The sequence below is a fragment of the Perca flavescens genome, chromosome 5 (assembly GCF_004354835.1).
Source record: "Perca flavescens isolate YP-PL-M2 chromosome 5, PFLA_1.0, whole genome shotgun sequence".
NCBI lineage: Eukaryota > Metazoa > Chordata > Actinopteri > Perciformes > Percidae > Perca > Perca flavescens.
In genome coordinates this window covers 31539709-31557563 of record NC_041335.1, presented here as the reverse complement: position 1 = coordinate 31557563, position 17855 = coordinate 31539709, and the positions used below count along the sequence as shown (strand labels likewise).

Genomic DNA, 17855 nt, shown 5'->3' with positions numbered 1-17855 from the left:
ACTTTTCCTCTCGGGTGCGGATGCAGGCCCGGCTGCTGGGATTTTGGGTAGGAGGACCCATGTGGCCGAAGCTTTGATCTGACAAGCCACAGGATTTGACAGAAAGATTTGGTTTTTAGATGATGACTTTATGGCTTGGCTTTTATGACAGTGGGTCTGCAAACGGTGATTGGAATAATGTAGCTAACACTCCCTACAGAGGCACTGAAACATGCACACTCGCTCACGCACACTTAGAAAACGAATGGACCTGTGCACAGGCATGAAATCCCAATAAACCCACAAAACTAAACTATATCTGAAGCTTGTGGTGGTGTAGAGCAGCGGATCACTTCCATATTTTAAAGGAGGGAAGTAAAATACAAACTTTAAACTAAAGGCCAGAGTGGGGAGTAAATCCCAAATCTTACTGGCTGACAACATTTCAAAATGCATTTGTTGATATTCAGTGTTGATTGTTGAGCTGGACCCAAATCCAGGATGTTGCAGAAACTGCAAAAACTGTAGCCTTTGCTTCCTCTAATAGCCACTGATTTATCAGTTAAATTAACACACAATTAATTGCAAAATGTTCCGAATATTTTCTGCTTCCAGCTTCTAAAATATGAGGAAATGCTGCTGTTTTTTTATATATCATTGTAAATTGAATATCTGGAGAGTTTGGGCTCTTTGGCAAACAGAACAAGCAAAAGGACATCACCTTGAGCTCAGGGAAATTGTGATAGGCATTTTCACTACTCTCTGATATTTAATAGTAATAAAAAAGAACACTCCAATGCCAAAACTCGAGACTGACAAGATCTGGCAATCTCCAGTCCTGACTGCAGGCACTACCCCCTCTCCTTGACTGACTCCTCTCCTTTTTTTCTTTTTGTCTTGCAGAGCAGGGAGTTGGCCCGTAAGATGGTGGAACACGGCCACAAGGGCACAGTCCTGAGCAGGAAGGAATTTGAGGAGAAGAAAGCAGCTGCACAGGCTGCAGAGGCTGCGAAGAGCAACAGTTTCTATAACAGGAGCCGGCCAATGTGAGTTAAATTCTCACCCAACCCACCATGCTCGCTGAGATGTCAAATGCTAGAATATCAGGAGGCTCTGTTATACTCTGAAATTTAAATATGGCTGTGGATTTTGGAATCAATCAGTCAATGGGGCTACGAGAATAAAAGTTACTCTCCTGGCCTCTGCCTCTCTACAGCGTGTCAGTGTTCTGAACTTCTGTGGTGCATTGTATTGACTTCTCATTTAGTGTGAAAGAATGCTAGTTTGGATCAGTGATTCTCTGTTCTCTCACTAGGATTAGTTAGTTGTGGTGGAAGCTGGGAGCTCCCATGTGCACCAGTTTCACTACTAGTACTGTGATGCCTCCTCCACTTTCAGTTCCAAACCAGATCTTATATCTCATGACATAAACTATCCACAGTTTTTTTATTTTTTATTTTTATGTAACTTTTAATATGATTACATTTCTCTACTTTCAAGATGTTTTGTGTGGCTTCAGATTTGCAAGACGTCAAATAAAGTCGTGTAGACACAGGGAAGCATGAGAAGGAAAAGCCGCTATTCATCTGGTGGACTTTGATCCCTCGTTAGACTGTTGTTGAGCAGAACACTGGGACACAGCTTCAAGAACGCTGCTCTAGCTGATCTGGACCTCTGACCTCCCTGTGTAAGGTGGGGTGGGGGGCTAGAGAAACCTGCCCTGTGGAGTCTGATTAAGTATTGGGTTGTTGTTAGGCTATGTCCAGTAAATAGTACTGTCTACTCAAACTGGACAAAAACGGTTTTTAGAAAGAAAATAGCAATATGTTGTTCTTAAGTGGGTGAGTTGGTGTGGCCATGTTGCTTCAGGTGCCAATTAAGTTATCACAATGACAATCTTGTTTTTTCTTTTCTTTTCTCTTTTTTTTTTTTTTTTTTAGAATTACGGTATGCCATTCCATTTTTTAGGTATTTTACCAAGAAATGCACGTGACTTAAGTCTCTGGTTATTAGCTTACATCTAACGTGTGTTGATCATTTTCATTATTGATTAATTTGTAGATTCTTTTCTTGATTAATCGATGAATAGTTTAGTCCATGAAATACTATAAAATAGAAATCAGATGCCATTCACAATTTCATAGAGCCTCCTGTGATGCCTTTTAATTTGCTTCACCATACCATGGACTGTATGGGTTGTAGCTGCTGTGGTAGTCGGCCAATTGCACGTCACATTAAATTAACGAACGCTTGCAGTGATTATTTGCGAGCAGAACCAAACAAGTAATATTTTCCTTTTAGATCGGAGTACAAAAAGGATTGAATGCAGGTCACGTTTGACTAGAGAAGTTTTGTTTTACCTTAAAGGTATCGAGTATCAATACCCAGCCCTAATATACAATATAGTTCGCAACATCTTTTTCTTCCTTCCTCTGTTTTTGAGACCGGGTTTCTGTCTTTCTTCAATGAGCGGGAGCACTAGAATTTCTAGAGGAAAATGTAAAATGCATTTTTGGCTGAAGTTCTGCTCTGCTAATCAAGGCATGACAGGTCATAAAATCTGAATCTTTTATAGCGGTGTGCGGTAGCGGTTTGAGCAGCTTGTATAATCCTTTATGATTGCATTTTACAAAAGACAGGAGAAATGGGAGTAATTCATCAAGTCCATGTCCTACATGAACAAGGCTTTTATTGAACAAGGACTGCCCATCTGTCTAAATTCAAATAAAAATGGTTACATAAACAAGCTGGATGACAAAACTACAAACTGGAGTCCTCTATGAGCTGCTCCTCCTGAGGAAAATGATCACACAGATATTGTTCTCATTCTTGATAAAGCCATGTGGTTGTGGTATCTCCTTTGATGACAAGCCAATAAGACCACACACACACACACACACACACACACACACACACACACACTTCGGCTATTGGAGGTATCCAAACCTGGTACCTGCTAGGTGTTGAATTTGATTGAACCCTCAGATGCTTATCCAAACGTGCAGATGTCTCGCTGTCCACCCCCCACTCCAAACGTCTGTGAACATCAGTGACACTGGTGAAATGGGAGCCTCCACACCTGTGGTTACAGTGATATTAGGCCACAAAGCCTTTTATCTTGTCCCAACAGGATCTAGGGAAATGTTGTACGGGAACACTGGGATGTTATATACACAGTAGTCTGTTCCGTCTCCAAGATAAGGCTGTTTGCCAGGGTCCCAACTATGTTTGGAATACAGGATCACAAACCCCACATTGACAACATCCAGTCAGATTGCTTTGAAAGGAATACCCCACAGAAAATCTGTCTTTTTGAGTATCAAATACTCATCCCATGTACAGTAGGTTTGAAGGTAGCTCTGCAAAGTTTGTCCCTTGCGCAGATACTGTATCCACACTAGTTTAAAAAAAGCAGGAGCGGTTTAAGATGTTTAGAAGCTTTGATGTTTTTTGATATGTTTTTTTCTTTTCTGTATCACTGGGTCCTACTTAGGTTTGGTTCTTCATATTGCTGGAAGCGCAGTCCAAAACATTAAAATATTATAGATTACTACCAAATAACAAAAACGGCAAATCCTCACAATTTAGAAGCTGTAATTTTAGAATGTTTGACATTTTTGGTTGAAAAGTTAACGTAAATGGCCGATAAGCGTTTAATCAGTTTCAATTCTACTCTCAGAGCCGTCTTTCAAGCGTACAGATGAATATATTATTTGATACTCAAAAAGATACAATCTTAGCAGAGTTTTTTCTTTAAAAATCTTGCCTTAACCAGGCACACGTTTAATGTCAACACCACAAGTGTAATAAGGGAGCAGAGTTGTTTCTCTTTGGCTTTTTTATATTGGATTTGACAGGAACCATGTACAAAAAAACATTACTTTATATATATACACACTGTATATATTAAAAAGAAGAAGATGTGTGTGTGTGTGTGTGTGTGTGTGTGCCAGGTTTAAAACACTAGTTGCTTTTCATCTGCCTAGGTCATTTTAATGACATAAAAATATTTGGTTCTAATACAAAATAGTCTCAAAAATAGACCCTCCTGGCTCACTTGATTTTTGCCATTATCAATTATAGAGTAGCTTGTTTTTTTCATCAGCGCTCTGCAGTAGACAGATGAAAATGCTCCGTTAATAATCGGACATTGCTGGAAAAGATATCGCTCATAACCGTTTTACGATCTGTTGTTCTGAGCTGCCTGGACCGCAGTAAGTGGTTTTTGAATCCTTTCCAAGGTAATTAAGCAGCAGGGTTTCTGTTATTTCGAAAGGAAAACACTTTACATTGAATGTGATCCTGTTTTAGGTAAAAATTAAATTCAACCCTATAATAACAATCAGATATTTCTGCTGTCTTTTAGGGTTTTCTCACACATTATGTGACCTGACAGTGAAGTGTGGGTGAAGAATTTTAATACATTTCACCTGCTGTTTGGATTATTGTTTCAATGCCAACAACCTGTAGGCGACTATGAGCTGAGATGATGTTTTATATATGACTTTTGAACTAATTAACAGCTTTCATTGCTTTCCCACACTTGGAAATATGACATCCTGCAAAAAACCATGACAAGACAGAACCAAAAACGGCACAGCATTTACAGACGTATTCCATCAAAAGTGGCAAGTTTGAGCTGTGTCCAGCCCCCTTGTCTCAATGCAGATTGCTCTTTCCTCTGTGGTTTTTTTTCTGATTAGACTCCCATCAAACTGACCCCCTAACCTCCTGTTATGGTCACATTGTGAAAACACGAGCCCCAGGATGCAATGTACCACCTGCAAAGTGGCTGAGCACAATCAGTACAGTGTTCTAAAAAAACGAGTGCGGCCACAGAAACTGGCAGCTGCACGGTAAACAAACTCAATATAGTTGTTCTTCTGCTAGCAAAGAAAAAAAACCTCCACCCATCCATCCAAAGCAACAGAAAAAGTCATGTTAGGAATAAGTGCGCTTTTGGATTTGCATTTATTTGTGCCTCTTTTCAACAAATGGAAATCTTTGTTTAAAAAAATGTTTACTTCCCTTAAGACCTTTGCACCTGCATACTTATCCACTCATGGCACTGGTAGCCATGCTGTTTTGGGAATGCATTTTGCCTTCCCTGTAGGCCTTAACCTCTTCCAAGGCATGTCTTTTTTCACTGTTCTGTCACTGCTCTGTTTTTTTCCCCCTTCCTTTCTCTTCTTTTCAACCTCCCTGTGCTCTCTTGGAGACCTTTAGTGCCTGCAGGTGTATAAATAGAGCTGTTTTCAATTAAGGGCTAACCTCGCCTGTAGCGTGCATCTGATCAATGAATGCCCCTGCACCTGTGGTAATAAAATACCAAGGGAGTGGAGATAGTGCTGTGAATGCTAATCAGATGTTGCCCTGTTGTTGCCCTGTCTCATTCTTAAGGACAACACGCTCCTCCTGACAGCTTGGCCGTGAAAGGGGGGGCTTTGCCAGTACATCACATAAAGACCAAACAAAAGACCTGGTGCGCTCATCAGACATAAGTGAAATACAATACTTGAATGAATGGGATGCTTAGTCAGTTGTGCGGTTGTTTGGTTAGGGGGAAGCTGAACGGGTAGTCAGAATCAACAAATAGTAAAAGAACAGGGTTGGGTTCTGATAGCCGGCTTCAATCTTGGATCCAATTTCAAGTTGGTAAAATACCTGGATTTGTTAAGTATTTTAACCGTATAACCGTATATGTTTTCTGTTTTTAGCAAAATGTGATGTATAAAATATTTGGTAAATTGTTATCTAACAAGCAAATATGTATATTTTTTTTGTATAGCTAGATTTGATTATATTTGATATATTGATATTCAGATTTGTAAAATGCTATTAAACAACATCCCTGCAAAAGAAATTTTGTTTAGGGTTTCAGAAGTGAGAGAACAATTTGGGGTTGTGTAGGCTAAAAAGGTTGCATCACAAGTACTTCATGACATCAGGACTTTGTTTTTAGCAGAACATAAATGTCTTGTTCTTTTATTAGATATTCCAAACCTCTAAACCTGCCAGATGTTGAAAATTGTGTTTTGTTCAATGCAAACTACATCCATATTAAAAAGTCTTGATAGCATTGCATTTTAACTCGGACAAAAATAGTAGGAAAGCTTTTTTTTGCACACCTCTTTTGTCGGGCAGGTGTGTAGGATATTACAAGATTACAAGTAGCAGATCAAAAAGTTTAGAGAAAATCCCGCACACTGACCATTATGCAAGCAATTATTTATTTAGAAGAAAAATACAACGTTTCGGTCTCAGACCTTCATCAGGTAAATCTCGGACAAAAATAACATTTGATATGAAGTCAGAGACAAACAAGAGGAGCAGGGGAGCACTGCTGAGCAGACGTGAGGCCTCCGTTTCCTCTGCTCCGGCTCTGGCTCAGGCCCAGAAGTCCATGTCAGCATATGTCCTGACCTCGCGTGCTCATGGCAGCCCTGCGAGGTTTCCATCAGGCTCCCCGCGATCTCCCCACAGTCCAAACCACAGCCATGCTCATTGTCCATTGTGCTGCTGCGTTTTTACAGTCTACCTCAAGAATTCTCTGCTCTCTAACTCTCTACTCTATATTAAAAGTGAGCTATCACTTGCTGTGCCAAGTAAAACCAGTGCCACGAACACGCACAGTGAATACATTTCACTGCGGATCCAACCTCCAGATGCTTAGCGAAAATAAGATTGTGGATGTGACTGACATGAGAAGCCTCACAAAGCTGATCCCAGGCTCATTTTTAGCGAGCCAAACCCCTGCCACTCTCCACGACTGCTACTCTGGCGAGGGCCCTCGGGCGACGAGGTTTTGCAGTCTCTATTACATGTGCTGTCAAGCCAATTGCCTTTCTTGCTCTTTGTGATTTTGGACGGGTGTGTAACTTTGGAGCTCTCCCCTGCAAGCTCTGTCCAGAGACACACATCCTGCCAGGCTTAAGCTCGCCACCACATCCCACCACGCAGCACATAGATCAACATATACACCAGTTTAGGACCATATGGTGCAGCAGATAATGAAAAAAAAGCTGTCGTTTTGACCTGGATGTTTCCACATTTTAGAAGTCCTACCATATTTAATATTAATGGCTTGATTAATGAAACTTCTGCCCTCCCCTCACTTGCTAGATGCAAGACACCAAAAAAGGTTATCCACATACATATTGCATGGTAATACCAGGTCCAACTGTTGGACCCAATGTTTCCTTGCAAAAAAGTAAAAACTTTCCAGTTGCCAGTTGTGTTATGACCCAATGATGCCGTAGGTCCACCAGAAGAAAAATTATAATGCGATAACGCTGAACCTTGTTTGTCACAACCCAGTTTACATCCAGCTTCTCCTACAATGTGCAAAAACATCTAAGGGAGGCCCAAATAATACATACACTCAGGAATATATTATATAAAATGTTTATTCTGACCACCATAATCATCATCATCTTTTACTCTTTAAACTGTTTTTGAAGTCCCTTCGTCTTCTTTACGTTCGATTGACGTAGCAGTGACATATTGAGGATGTTTTTACTTTTACCTCTCACATTTTGCACCCTCGCATTCAGGCAGTCTCCAATGTTTGATCACATACAATATGATAGAAACCACCTTGATTTTATCTACACCCAGTACACCATAGCTTAGTGCCCCTAATGAAGGGGAGGAAGTGATTTCTACATCATATACAGTAGCTCTTCCCATCAGGCTAACAGGCCAAACTGTCATCTTCTCCTTTGTACTTCTGAGTGCTGTAGATGGAGGATGTGTAATGGATTAGGTGGTCTGAAGGGCTCTCCCTGAGGCAAGGTCTTGAAGACAAGGTCTCTAATATGTAGTTTCATTGTTGCCACCTTGTTTGAATTGATTTTGGACATGAAAGTTGAGTTCCAACTCCTGAATAGCCCCAGCAGTATAACTAGAAATAAGAAATACATCTATTACATACATCTAAATTGTAAATTTCCCACTTGGGATCAATAAACAGTATAATTAAATTAATTACAATTTTGTTGCTACGGAAATACTTCACTAATCAGCAGTTGAAATGAGTTGAAAACTACTTTTAAATGATTTCATATGTGGTGCTTTGCATTACAATGTAAGCTAATAAACTGATGAGGAAGAAACCACAATTTTAACATGTGCAAAGCAGACTGTCATTCAGAGATGAGAGCTTGTTCTCTCATTTTAGGAACTAAATTGGAGTAGATATTCTCTTCCAAAACTTTGAAGTTTCCTTTAGCTCTATTTAAATCTACACATCAGATTTCACTTCAAAACAATCTTACTCTCTCTCTCTCTATTTGGACTACAGTATCCATCACTGCATGTTCCCCAAATGAAATACATCTAATTTTGCCTCAATAAGAACTCGTATGAAAAAGATGACAATGATTCCTTTGATCCACCTTCAAAACCATGCACTTCTCAGGCAGGCACTGCACAATTTGCAACCTCCCCAAGCCCCAAAAGCCAAGGTGGCCACCATATACAAAGAAAGCTCAGGTAGAATATCATGCGTAGCACATGTGTAACTGATACATTCAGCTCATTGTAATCAGAGGTGACAGAGGATTTTATAAAAAGCCCAAAATAAAGTAAATTGTCATGCTGTGTGGAATTTTCCTTGACGTCCACCAGCCCAAAATAATATTTTCCATAAGATTCATTTTCCCAAGCACTCTGAGGAAAAATATTCTGGTACAGTACGTGTTGTTAGGAAATCACTGTAATATTGAAAGTTCTCATCTGCCATAGCGTCAAAAGCTGCAGGCTAATGAAAGCTTCTCGAGAATAAAAGAAGAAATTATTTCAAAGCACATCTGTTACACGTCAGGAAATGAAAATCTCTCAGAAAACACAATTTGTCCATTTGCTGAATATTTATTTGCAAAACGAAGGCTACGAATTAAGAAGGAATGCTAGCCCCATATTCCTCAAAGAACTTTTTAACGACATTCCATTAATTATGCTGGGAATTATTTGCTGTAACAATTTTTTGCACGTGTGAAAGACGACAGAACCTGATACAGATCAAATTTGTTTGCCAAGGGTGATGGAATTGCACAACATGTTGAGGCTCAGGCAATGTGCTACAGTATATTGAATTTCTTTACTATTCCCTGTAATAAGCAGCCTATAGTTCCTCCTTTTAGCCCCTCCTTTCAGCTGTGCAAGCAGATAGTGGAATAGTCTTTGTTGTAGGTTAATGACACTGAGGTTAACACAAATCCGAAGGTGACAGATGTAAATATATGCAGTAGGAAACACATGAACATGCAGCAGGCACTTATAAAAGCATCAAAGTGCAAGCAAGAGGGAACATACAGACCAAGTATTACACAATAGTGTCAACTTTGTCAAAAAAGCACGTACTCAAATTCAGATTTTACGTTTGGGGAAGCAAACTTTTGTATGTTATTACATTCCTTCACCACAAAAGCATCATGTGACATTGCCCTAAATTGGAGTACATGAGTCAAAACCATGATGTGTATATAGCTCTTCTAAATAGGCCTATTACATGAAAAGGTTTGGTAACAACCCTGGTAAGATTAGGTATCAAAAACCGGTTCTATATTTCTAAGAATCGTTTAGAAACTTGCATTTATAGCCGATATAAGTCTATAAATGTCCAAATGAAGAAAACAAAATAAGCTTTTTTTTTTCTGAGCAAGTGGCTTGTTAAATTGACAGGTCATGATTCTGTAAGGAGTCATTTCACAATTTCAAGGGAAGCAGTTGCTCAAAGGATAATTTACACTTTGTCACGTGACCTTGTCTGTTAGACGAAGCTAAAAGATATTAGAAATATGAAAACCCGAAATCCAGAACATCGTCTGATAGGGTTAGATAGTGTAGATGCTACTGAGAATAAATAGTTTAAAACATCAGTTTAGTGGGCTTATGGTCCAGGAAGAAGGCCCCTGGACTGAGTACATTTCACTGTCATGCTGTTTATACATGTGTAAACATGCTTGGAGGATAGTTGCTGTGTAGTAACAGCTGTTCACCCCCTTATAGAGGTGGACAAACTGTTGCATAAACTCCAGTTTATAACACAGTGATCAGGAGTTCAATCTGAATTAAAAATCAATCAGTGTGCCTCTTGGCCTCTTGGCACATTGATTATTAATTCAGTTACCGGTTGTGTGACATTTTAATGCCATAGTTATATCGTTTGTAAAATACTTGTGAGACTAACTGGAAACTCCACTAGGTTGATGGCAAGGGTTCCTCACCTTGACTGACTACAATGCAACATCTGGAGGGTGCATTTATTTTGAGTTACTATACAAGGTATCGGCTCTGAGCATCTTTCTCCACACCTAGGTTCTGACATTTATTTTAAGACATCTCCAGACATGTTCTGTAATGTAACATCCAAGATGGCAGATTTGTCTGCGTAGTTTACCTTTGTCTGTATGTGTTTATTGGGTTACCCTGATTCGGAATAATTTTCATTTTGGGTCTCAGAACTGTGCTAACAACTTGATGTTGGTACGAAATAACGATAAAAGCTGGTTTGGCTGCATCAACAACATGAGACTATTGATTTACCTGCTGCTGCTCGCTTATGTGCTAAACTCACCAGCTGTGGACACTCTGATGATGGATCATTTGCATCTCCTTGGATTATTCTCCCAAATTCTGTAACTATGCTGCTTCCTGATACCTGCGGCTTTACATCAATCCAAATGGCTTCATCTGTCTTTTCTGACTGTTCTACTGGGATCCTGCATAAATATGAACTTCTCAGCTGGGCAGAAATACGGCATTTCCAGTCCATTTCGTACAGGCGCGACCATGGATTTGGCACTGCCCGTCCAACTAGACCGATAAAATCAGCAGGTTTTTGGATTATTCTACTCCTATTCCTATCAGGTAACATCCATCCCAACCCAGGCCCAGAACTGACTGAGCTTTTGAACCCTGACGATTTGAAAGACAGCAGTGGCTTGCGTTTTATTCATGTCAACGTGCGCAGCCTGATAAATAAAATCGATACTATTCGTCTGTGGGCTAAACTGACAGAAAGTGACTTAATCGTTTTGTCAGAGACGTGGCTCAAACCATCAATTACGAACAATATGATTCACATCGAAGGGTATAATCTCTTTAGGACGGATCGTGTAAAGGAGGGGGAGTAGCCATATACGTCAAGGCATAGTTGGAATGTTGCTCCGTCGAAACAATAACAAAGCCAAGGAACCTTGAACTATGTGGCATTAAATTAAATCTTCCAAATGGTGCTTCTCTGACTGTGGTAGGATGTTACCGCCCACCTTCGGCTGCAGCTGGAGCAACTGCCCTGCTGTCTGATTTTTTGCATAAATTGCCCAACGAGTTTATTGTCCTAGGAGATTTGAACTGGGACTGGTTATTGACTTCATCAGCGCTAAGAGACCTATGTGATGCGTTACATCTGACGCAACTAGTACAATCACCTACACGTCTAAATCCAAAACGAATGGACAAGTCTACATTAATTGACGTAATTCTGACTCATGCTCCACATAAGTACTCGGCTACTGGAGTTTTCTGTAATGATGTCAGTGATCACTGTACGGTTGCCTGTGTTAGAGATTGTAAATTGAAAAAAAACAAGTCATGGTTTATTTTTAAACAAAATTACAAACGTTTTAATGAACAAGCTTTCCTCCAAGAAATCTATTGGAGTGATTTAAACATGGTTTGTGGTATGGATGATTTGAGCTGGCCTGGAATTATTTTAAAAATACCTTTTTAGCTATAGTTGACAAACATACCTATTAGAAGATATAGAGTGAGGGGCAGAGATAATCCTTGGTTTAATGAATCTATTGCAACAGTTATTAGAGAACAGAATGAAGCATGGATCAAAGCAAAAATAAATAATAATGATGAATGTTGGTTAAATTATAGACTATTAAGAAACAAATGCACAAGACTCATAGAAAGTACAAAAAGTGAACATTATTTGAATTTAATAAATAATAATCTTAATGACCCCCTTACGAAAATCTTTTAAACTGACCTTTAGTTGAGCTGAAATGAAGACAGATTCAGCAACTGCACAGCCTATTTCTCACTTAAAATGTTTTCAGAAACATGTTTCAGTGAACTATTTTAGTACAATATGAGATCGTATTCTGAACGGCCGCCATGACAGTCTGGCTTTGGATTTCCGGAGAAAACAAACCCATGTGACGCGTTCGTCCAATCAGCTGCCGGTTTTCATTTCTTGGGCAACATTACAGATTAGCGCCACCTGCTGTTATAGAGATGTGTTACGTCTCGTCTCCTCTCGTCTTTTTGGTCTGTTCTGTGGCAGTTTTTTGGACCTCGGGGACGCGACTGATCATATCGACGGGGTTTTCTGTCAACGTTCGGCCGTCGGCTATATGTGTCTACACCTTTAGGCCTTGACTGTAAAAAGTCTGCTGGCCCAGACCAGATTGATCCGTACTTTTTTAAAATTGCTGCAAACTTGATTGCTGATATTATCTCCTCCATTCTTAGTCTACATAGTGGTTCTATTCCCAAATCATGGAAATCTGCATTTGTCCTCCCACTATTAAAAAGTGGAGTCCCGTCGACCTTAGACAATTACCGGCCAATTTCCAGACTATCAGTCATGGCTAAACTGTTTGAGTCTTTTATAAATGACCAACTAAAACTTTTTTTAAGCTGATAACTGTATTTTAAGTTCCACTCAGTCTGATTTCGGCTGTAACCTCAGTTGTAAATGATATTGTAAATGCCTTGGATAACAAAATGTTTTGTGTTGCTCTATTCATTGACTTATTATTCGACACTGTTGACCATCATCTTCTTCTGCAAAGATTGCAAAGCATAGGTTTTAGTAGTACGGTGCTAAATTGGTTTTCCAATTACCTGAGTGGTAGAACTCAGTGTGTAGCATTAGATAACTGTACCTCATCCATGCTAGAAGTAAAAATGGGCATCCCCCAAGGATCAGTTTTGTGTCCTGTTTTATTTTCTATAATATAAATAATTTGGGTCTGGATTTGAATCAAACAAAGGCTAATTTTTATGCAGATGATACTATTTTGTACACCTCTGCTGCATCATTGAAGGCAGCAATTCATCATTTGCAGTTGGCTTTTAGTCAGGTACAAAAATGTCTGGTAGGATTAAAGTTGGTATTAAATGTTAAAAAAACAAAATTTATGTTTTTTACACGTACACATTCACCTATAGATTTCACAATTTCAACACTAAGTGGTACTCCAATAGAGAGAGTAACATCTTACAAATACCTAGGTATTTGGTTGGATGATAGATTGTCTTTTGGAGTCCATATTGAGAGCCTTTTAAAAAAACTTAGACCCAAGTTAGGTTTTTATTTTAGATTAAAGAAATGCTTTCCTTATTCAGCAAGGAAAAGGTTGGTGCAGAGCACATTCTTATCGGTGTTGGATTATGGTGACATCATTTATATGCACTCTACTTCATTTTTATTGAAAAAATTAGATGTACTATATAGATGTGATTACGATTATCATGTCAGCGATTCAATTTGATATCTTGATGCATCACGATGTGTCAAATACTTTTTTCTATTAAAGCCATGTAGGATATTTAATTCATAGCTTTTCAAGCTTCAAAAACAAAACATTCTGCAGTGCTCTAATACTAAATAAATTGGATACATAAAACTACAGCACTGAGCACATGGCACTTCCTGAATGTGAAAAACATAACAGAATATGTAAACAGAAATGTTTTTAAGCCTACATTAAATTGTAAACAGAAATAATCGTTTATGAGCCTGCCGATTATCGAGGCAGCATCGTCCATGTCCACGATTCGATGCATCGATTATTTGATTAATTTCAACACCTCTAGTACTATACCACTCAGCCTTGCGTTTCATTACAGGTGCAGCAGCTAGGACTCATCACTGCATTCTTTATGAAACTGTACAATGGTCCTCCCTCTCCCTCAGAAGGAAATTCCATTTATTGATTTTTATTGCTAAAGTACTAATGGTTAAATTACCCCTGTACATTTCAAATTTGCTTGCTTACCATAATAGTGTTTACAGAACAAGATCATCAAAAAAAAATACTATTAAGTACATCAACAAGATCAGAATTTGGTAAAACAGCTTTTTCATCTTATGCACCAATTGTCTGGAATGAATTACAAAACACCTTAAATCTAGAATCACTTCCACCTTTCAATACTTTTAAAAACCTTTTAAAGTCAACTTTGACTGTAAAACACTGAACAGTGTAATTGTTTCTAACTAGGTGCCCTTTAAGTTGTATGTCTGAATTCGCCTGAGTTAAGTGTAATGTCTTGTTTGTGTTCTAGTATGTATAATGTATGTATAGAGATTTGTGGTGTAGTATGTAACCATTGTCCTGTCTTTTATGTATTTTTGAAACTTGTTGCCACCTGTCTTGGCCAGGAGTCCCTGGAAGAAGAGTTACTGTAACTCAATTGGACTTTTCCTGGTTAAATAAAGAAAAATAAAAAGATATCTACTACCTACCTACATACCTAATACTTGCTTTATGCTTAACAGTTACTATTTTAGCACTTTAGCAATATATTTTTTTAGAACTGCTAAAGCCATCTGTGCAGTACACCAATTTAATCCCTCATTATTATTTTAAAAGCTACTTTTTCAATTTTCATTAGAAAATACCCAAATTAAAAAAATATATAGAACTATATGAACTTCCAAAAATGACTTGTTAGCATTTTCTGATTAAGATTTGATTTATTTTAAGAATTGATTGTGGTTGAATTAAAAAGAAACCAACATTGTTAGTTGGATGTGAATTGTTAGCTATGCTAACCTCTTCCCTAAGGCCACCATTGGACTGGATGGTATTTTGTTGTCTCACCGGTACCTTAATCAACCCCACCAACTCCATGCATTGTTTTAACGCAGGGCTGTTATAAGTCTTTTTGTGGCAGCCATGCTATTTTTGCCTTTGCCAACTAATGTTTGCTGCTTATGTAAAAATCTTTATTTTTATAGTAAATGAAAACCAATGTTTTTATGTTTGCATGATGGTGAGAGGTCTCTTGTCAGGAAAATGGTAACATAGTTGTCTTAAGCATTTGTACAAACAAACAATGGGGTTGTCTTTCTGGTGAGGATGGTCTCAAAAGAGCTTGAAATCTAGAGTTACGAAAGCTTAAGTATCCATGAAGCAGATACACTGACACTCACAGAGCTTATACATTTAGATTTATGCTGTCTTGTAGTGTTTCCCCCTTTTTAACCGGCACAACAGCACAAAATGTAATTTCATATCTGTAGGACAGATCTTCTTAGTAAGATGTATTATTTTTTTTTTTTCAACAAACCAGATGATGACTGGTCACATCCTTTCCTCACTTCTTTTTCTACTAATGCCAGGGCCCACCTGCCTTGACCACAATCCAAAAACAAGACACTTTAAACACATGGCTGGATCACAGTTAGCTTAATACCTAGTCATTAGCCACTAATAACCATCATTTAATAGTGAAATTCTTGTTATCCCTCCTAAATGAGGCTTGATAAGAAATTCGTTAATTGACGGGAAACTGAAACTTGCAGCGGTCCACATGTTTTTCTGAAGTATTATTCACTCTCCGTGACTGTGTGTGTTGCTTTAGCTACTGGATGGGGTAACCCCAGTCACTTGCCTCCTCAACACCTGTGTTTACTTTGGGGCCTCGGCCCCCATGACCCAGCAGCAATCCTTCACTCACTCAGAAGATGGAGTGAGGTTCCAGCCTCTAAATATGTGCTGTCCGTGCACTTTTACCACTGTGTGATTCCTCTAAGACTTTCATTATGGGGCACGGGACAAAAGGACTAGTATAAATTACAATCTTTTCCAAATCCTAGTAAACATTCAGATCCTGTTCTCTTTTACTGTGATGTTAAGGTAGGTTAGGAGCAGACGTTGGCTTTGCCGTTTGTCCGTGGTCGTTGTGGCCATTGAGGCTTTTTAAAGTGCTTTGGATATGGAAAGTGGGTTTGAGGAGCCAATAATGTGGAATACCTCGTCTTCTCTTTGGACGGTGAAGCAGACACAACTAAATTCAGTAGTTTTGAATATTCAGCATGAAAGAGACAGATTTATGACTAGGGGACTACTAGGTCAAACTGGCAGGTGTTTTTTCAGGGAAGTTTGGGTTTATTGCTTCCTCTCACAACTTCTGTGAAGGGCTAAGTATTGGACCTCAATACTATTTTGGTTACAGAGCAAATTTATTAATAGCAGCAAGTATCAAAAACTGTCAAGTACTGATAGCTGATGTTTAAAAATAAAAATAAATCATATTTTTGCAAATGTTAGACTTTATTTAGGCAAAGTTCTTGGGCAGATGTACAGCTTTCTTGTACATAATTTTGGGTTCTTTTGTCGAACTAAAACGGGGTCTTTGTAGAGCAACATGTTTATCTGAAAGTATGTAATCGAAAGGATCATCTTTTGGTATTGGTGCTGAACTCGGGTATTGTATCAGCATTAATATGGAAGAATTGCAAGTGATGCCCAGCGCCACTTCTGTATTTTGTTAGTTGAAGTATTCTTGAGCAAGACACTTAATGCTCATCAATGCCCATCTCAAGCAAGTAGGTCAGTTGGTCCCATAATGCCCATGTATTGTTAGTAAAAGGGCCTGCATGATATAACAGCAAATATGCCAGTGCTTCATCACGTACAGTACATGGGTGAAAACTAACTGAAACATAAAAACTGAACATAAAATTGAATCTTGGGGGATTTAAATGAGGTGTATATAGTAGTAGTATAGTACCTTAAGGACTGCTACAATGTAATTTAACCAATGTAATGATCCACTTTTGAATGGACTGTGTCCTCTCTGATTAAGTGTAGAAAAATGATGAGCCTATAACATAACTAGTCTGATTATCCATTGTTTTTAAATGTACTGAGTGGCATTTTTTCTGCCTTTTCATGTTCACAGTCCGTGATGGGAGTGCCACTTTGTGAATGAATGATGTCATTCAAGAGCTGGACCCGATTGGTCCTGGTTAGTCAACCAAACTATTTAAGGCTATGGTTGAGGTGAATGTGTGAATTTACCTGATGAAGGTCTGAGAGACCGAAACGTTGCGTAATGGTCAGTGTGCGGGACTTTCTCTAAGTGTATATAGTAGTCAAATAAGTCATTGTTCACATAGTTCAGCTCTGATTTATGCTTAAAATACTTAATGCAACTTGGAAAAAAATATAAAATCAAAAATATTCAGTGTAGTTGGAGATGGTTGAAGTCAATGGAAACATTGGTGTCCTTTGTTTTTTCACTGTAATGTAACTTTGATTTAATGAATGGCCTTTTTTTTACTGTCTTTCTTCTACTGCATTCTTAACCACAACTGAGAGGTTCCCAAATGACCTGTTTACTGCCTTTAAGATGTTAACTCGGTGTGGATCTAATGAATGTTTTGCACAGTCAATTCTGGCTGCAAGCCAGAGTTCTGTTGCTCATACTGCAGTGTTAAGTGTTCAAATATTAGTGCCAATGTTTTTTCAGGTGTGGATATATTAGTGTGTGCCAAAACCATGTTTCCATGGAAACAGGCCAGCCTTAGTGTAGAAAAAGCTGCCCCAGTATCATATAAAATCATTAAACTCTGATAATATTGTTCTGCATACTAAAATTAGGAAATGCAACTGTGACATTCTTCATGATCTTTGTAGTTTTCAGATTTATTTCAGAGAAAAAAAACATTATTTCTGTTAAGAAACGGTATTTGGAGTATTTGGGAGTGTCCAGGCAACTTGGCAGCTTTGGTGAAGCACTAGATGCTGGCTTGAGTATATCATGACTTTGATTGCATGTCATACTTGCTCTCTGTTGCATCTAATTAATTGTTTAAAGGTATTTTTTTGGTATTAAAGTGC

General features: G+C 38.6%; 1 protein-coding gene across 1 annotated transcript in view; it reads left to right on the top strand.

The window, feature by feature from the left end:
- Positions 1-17855, top strand: part of cfap299 (cilia and flagella associated protein 299) — a 75706-nt gene that overhangs the window by 3266 nt on the left and 54585 nt on the right. The window contains exon 2 of the mRNA XM_028578819.1: positions 883-1025. Coding sequence (XP_028434620.1) covers positions 883-1025 — 143 coding nt within the window. The remainder of the gene's footprint in view (positions 1-882; positions 1026-17855) is intronic.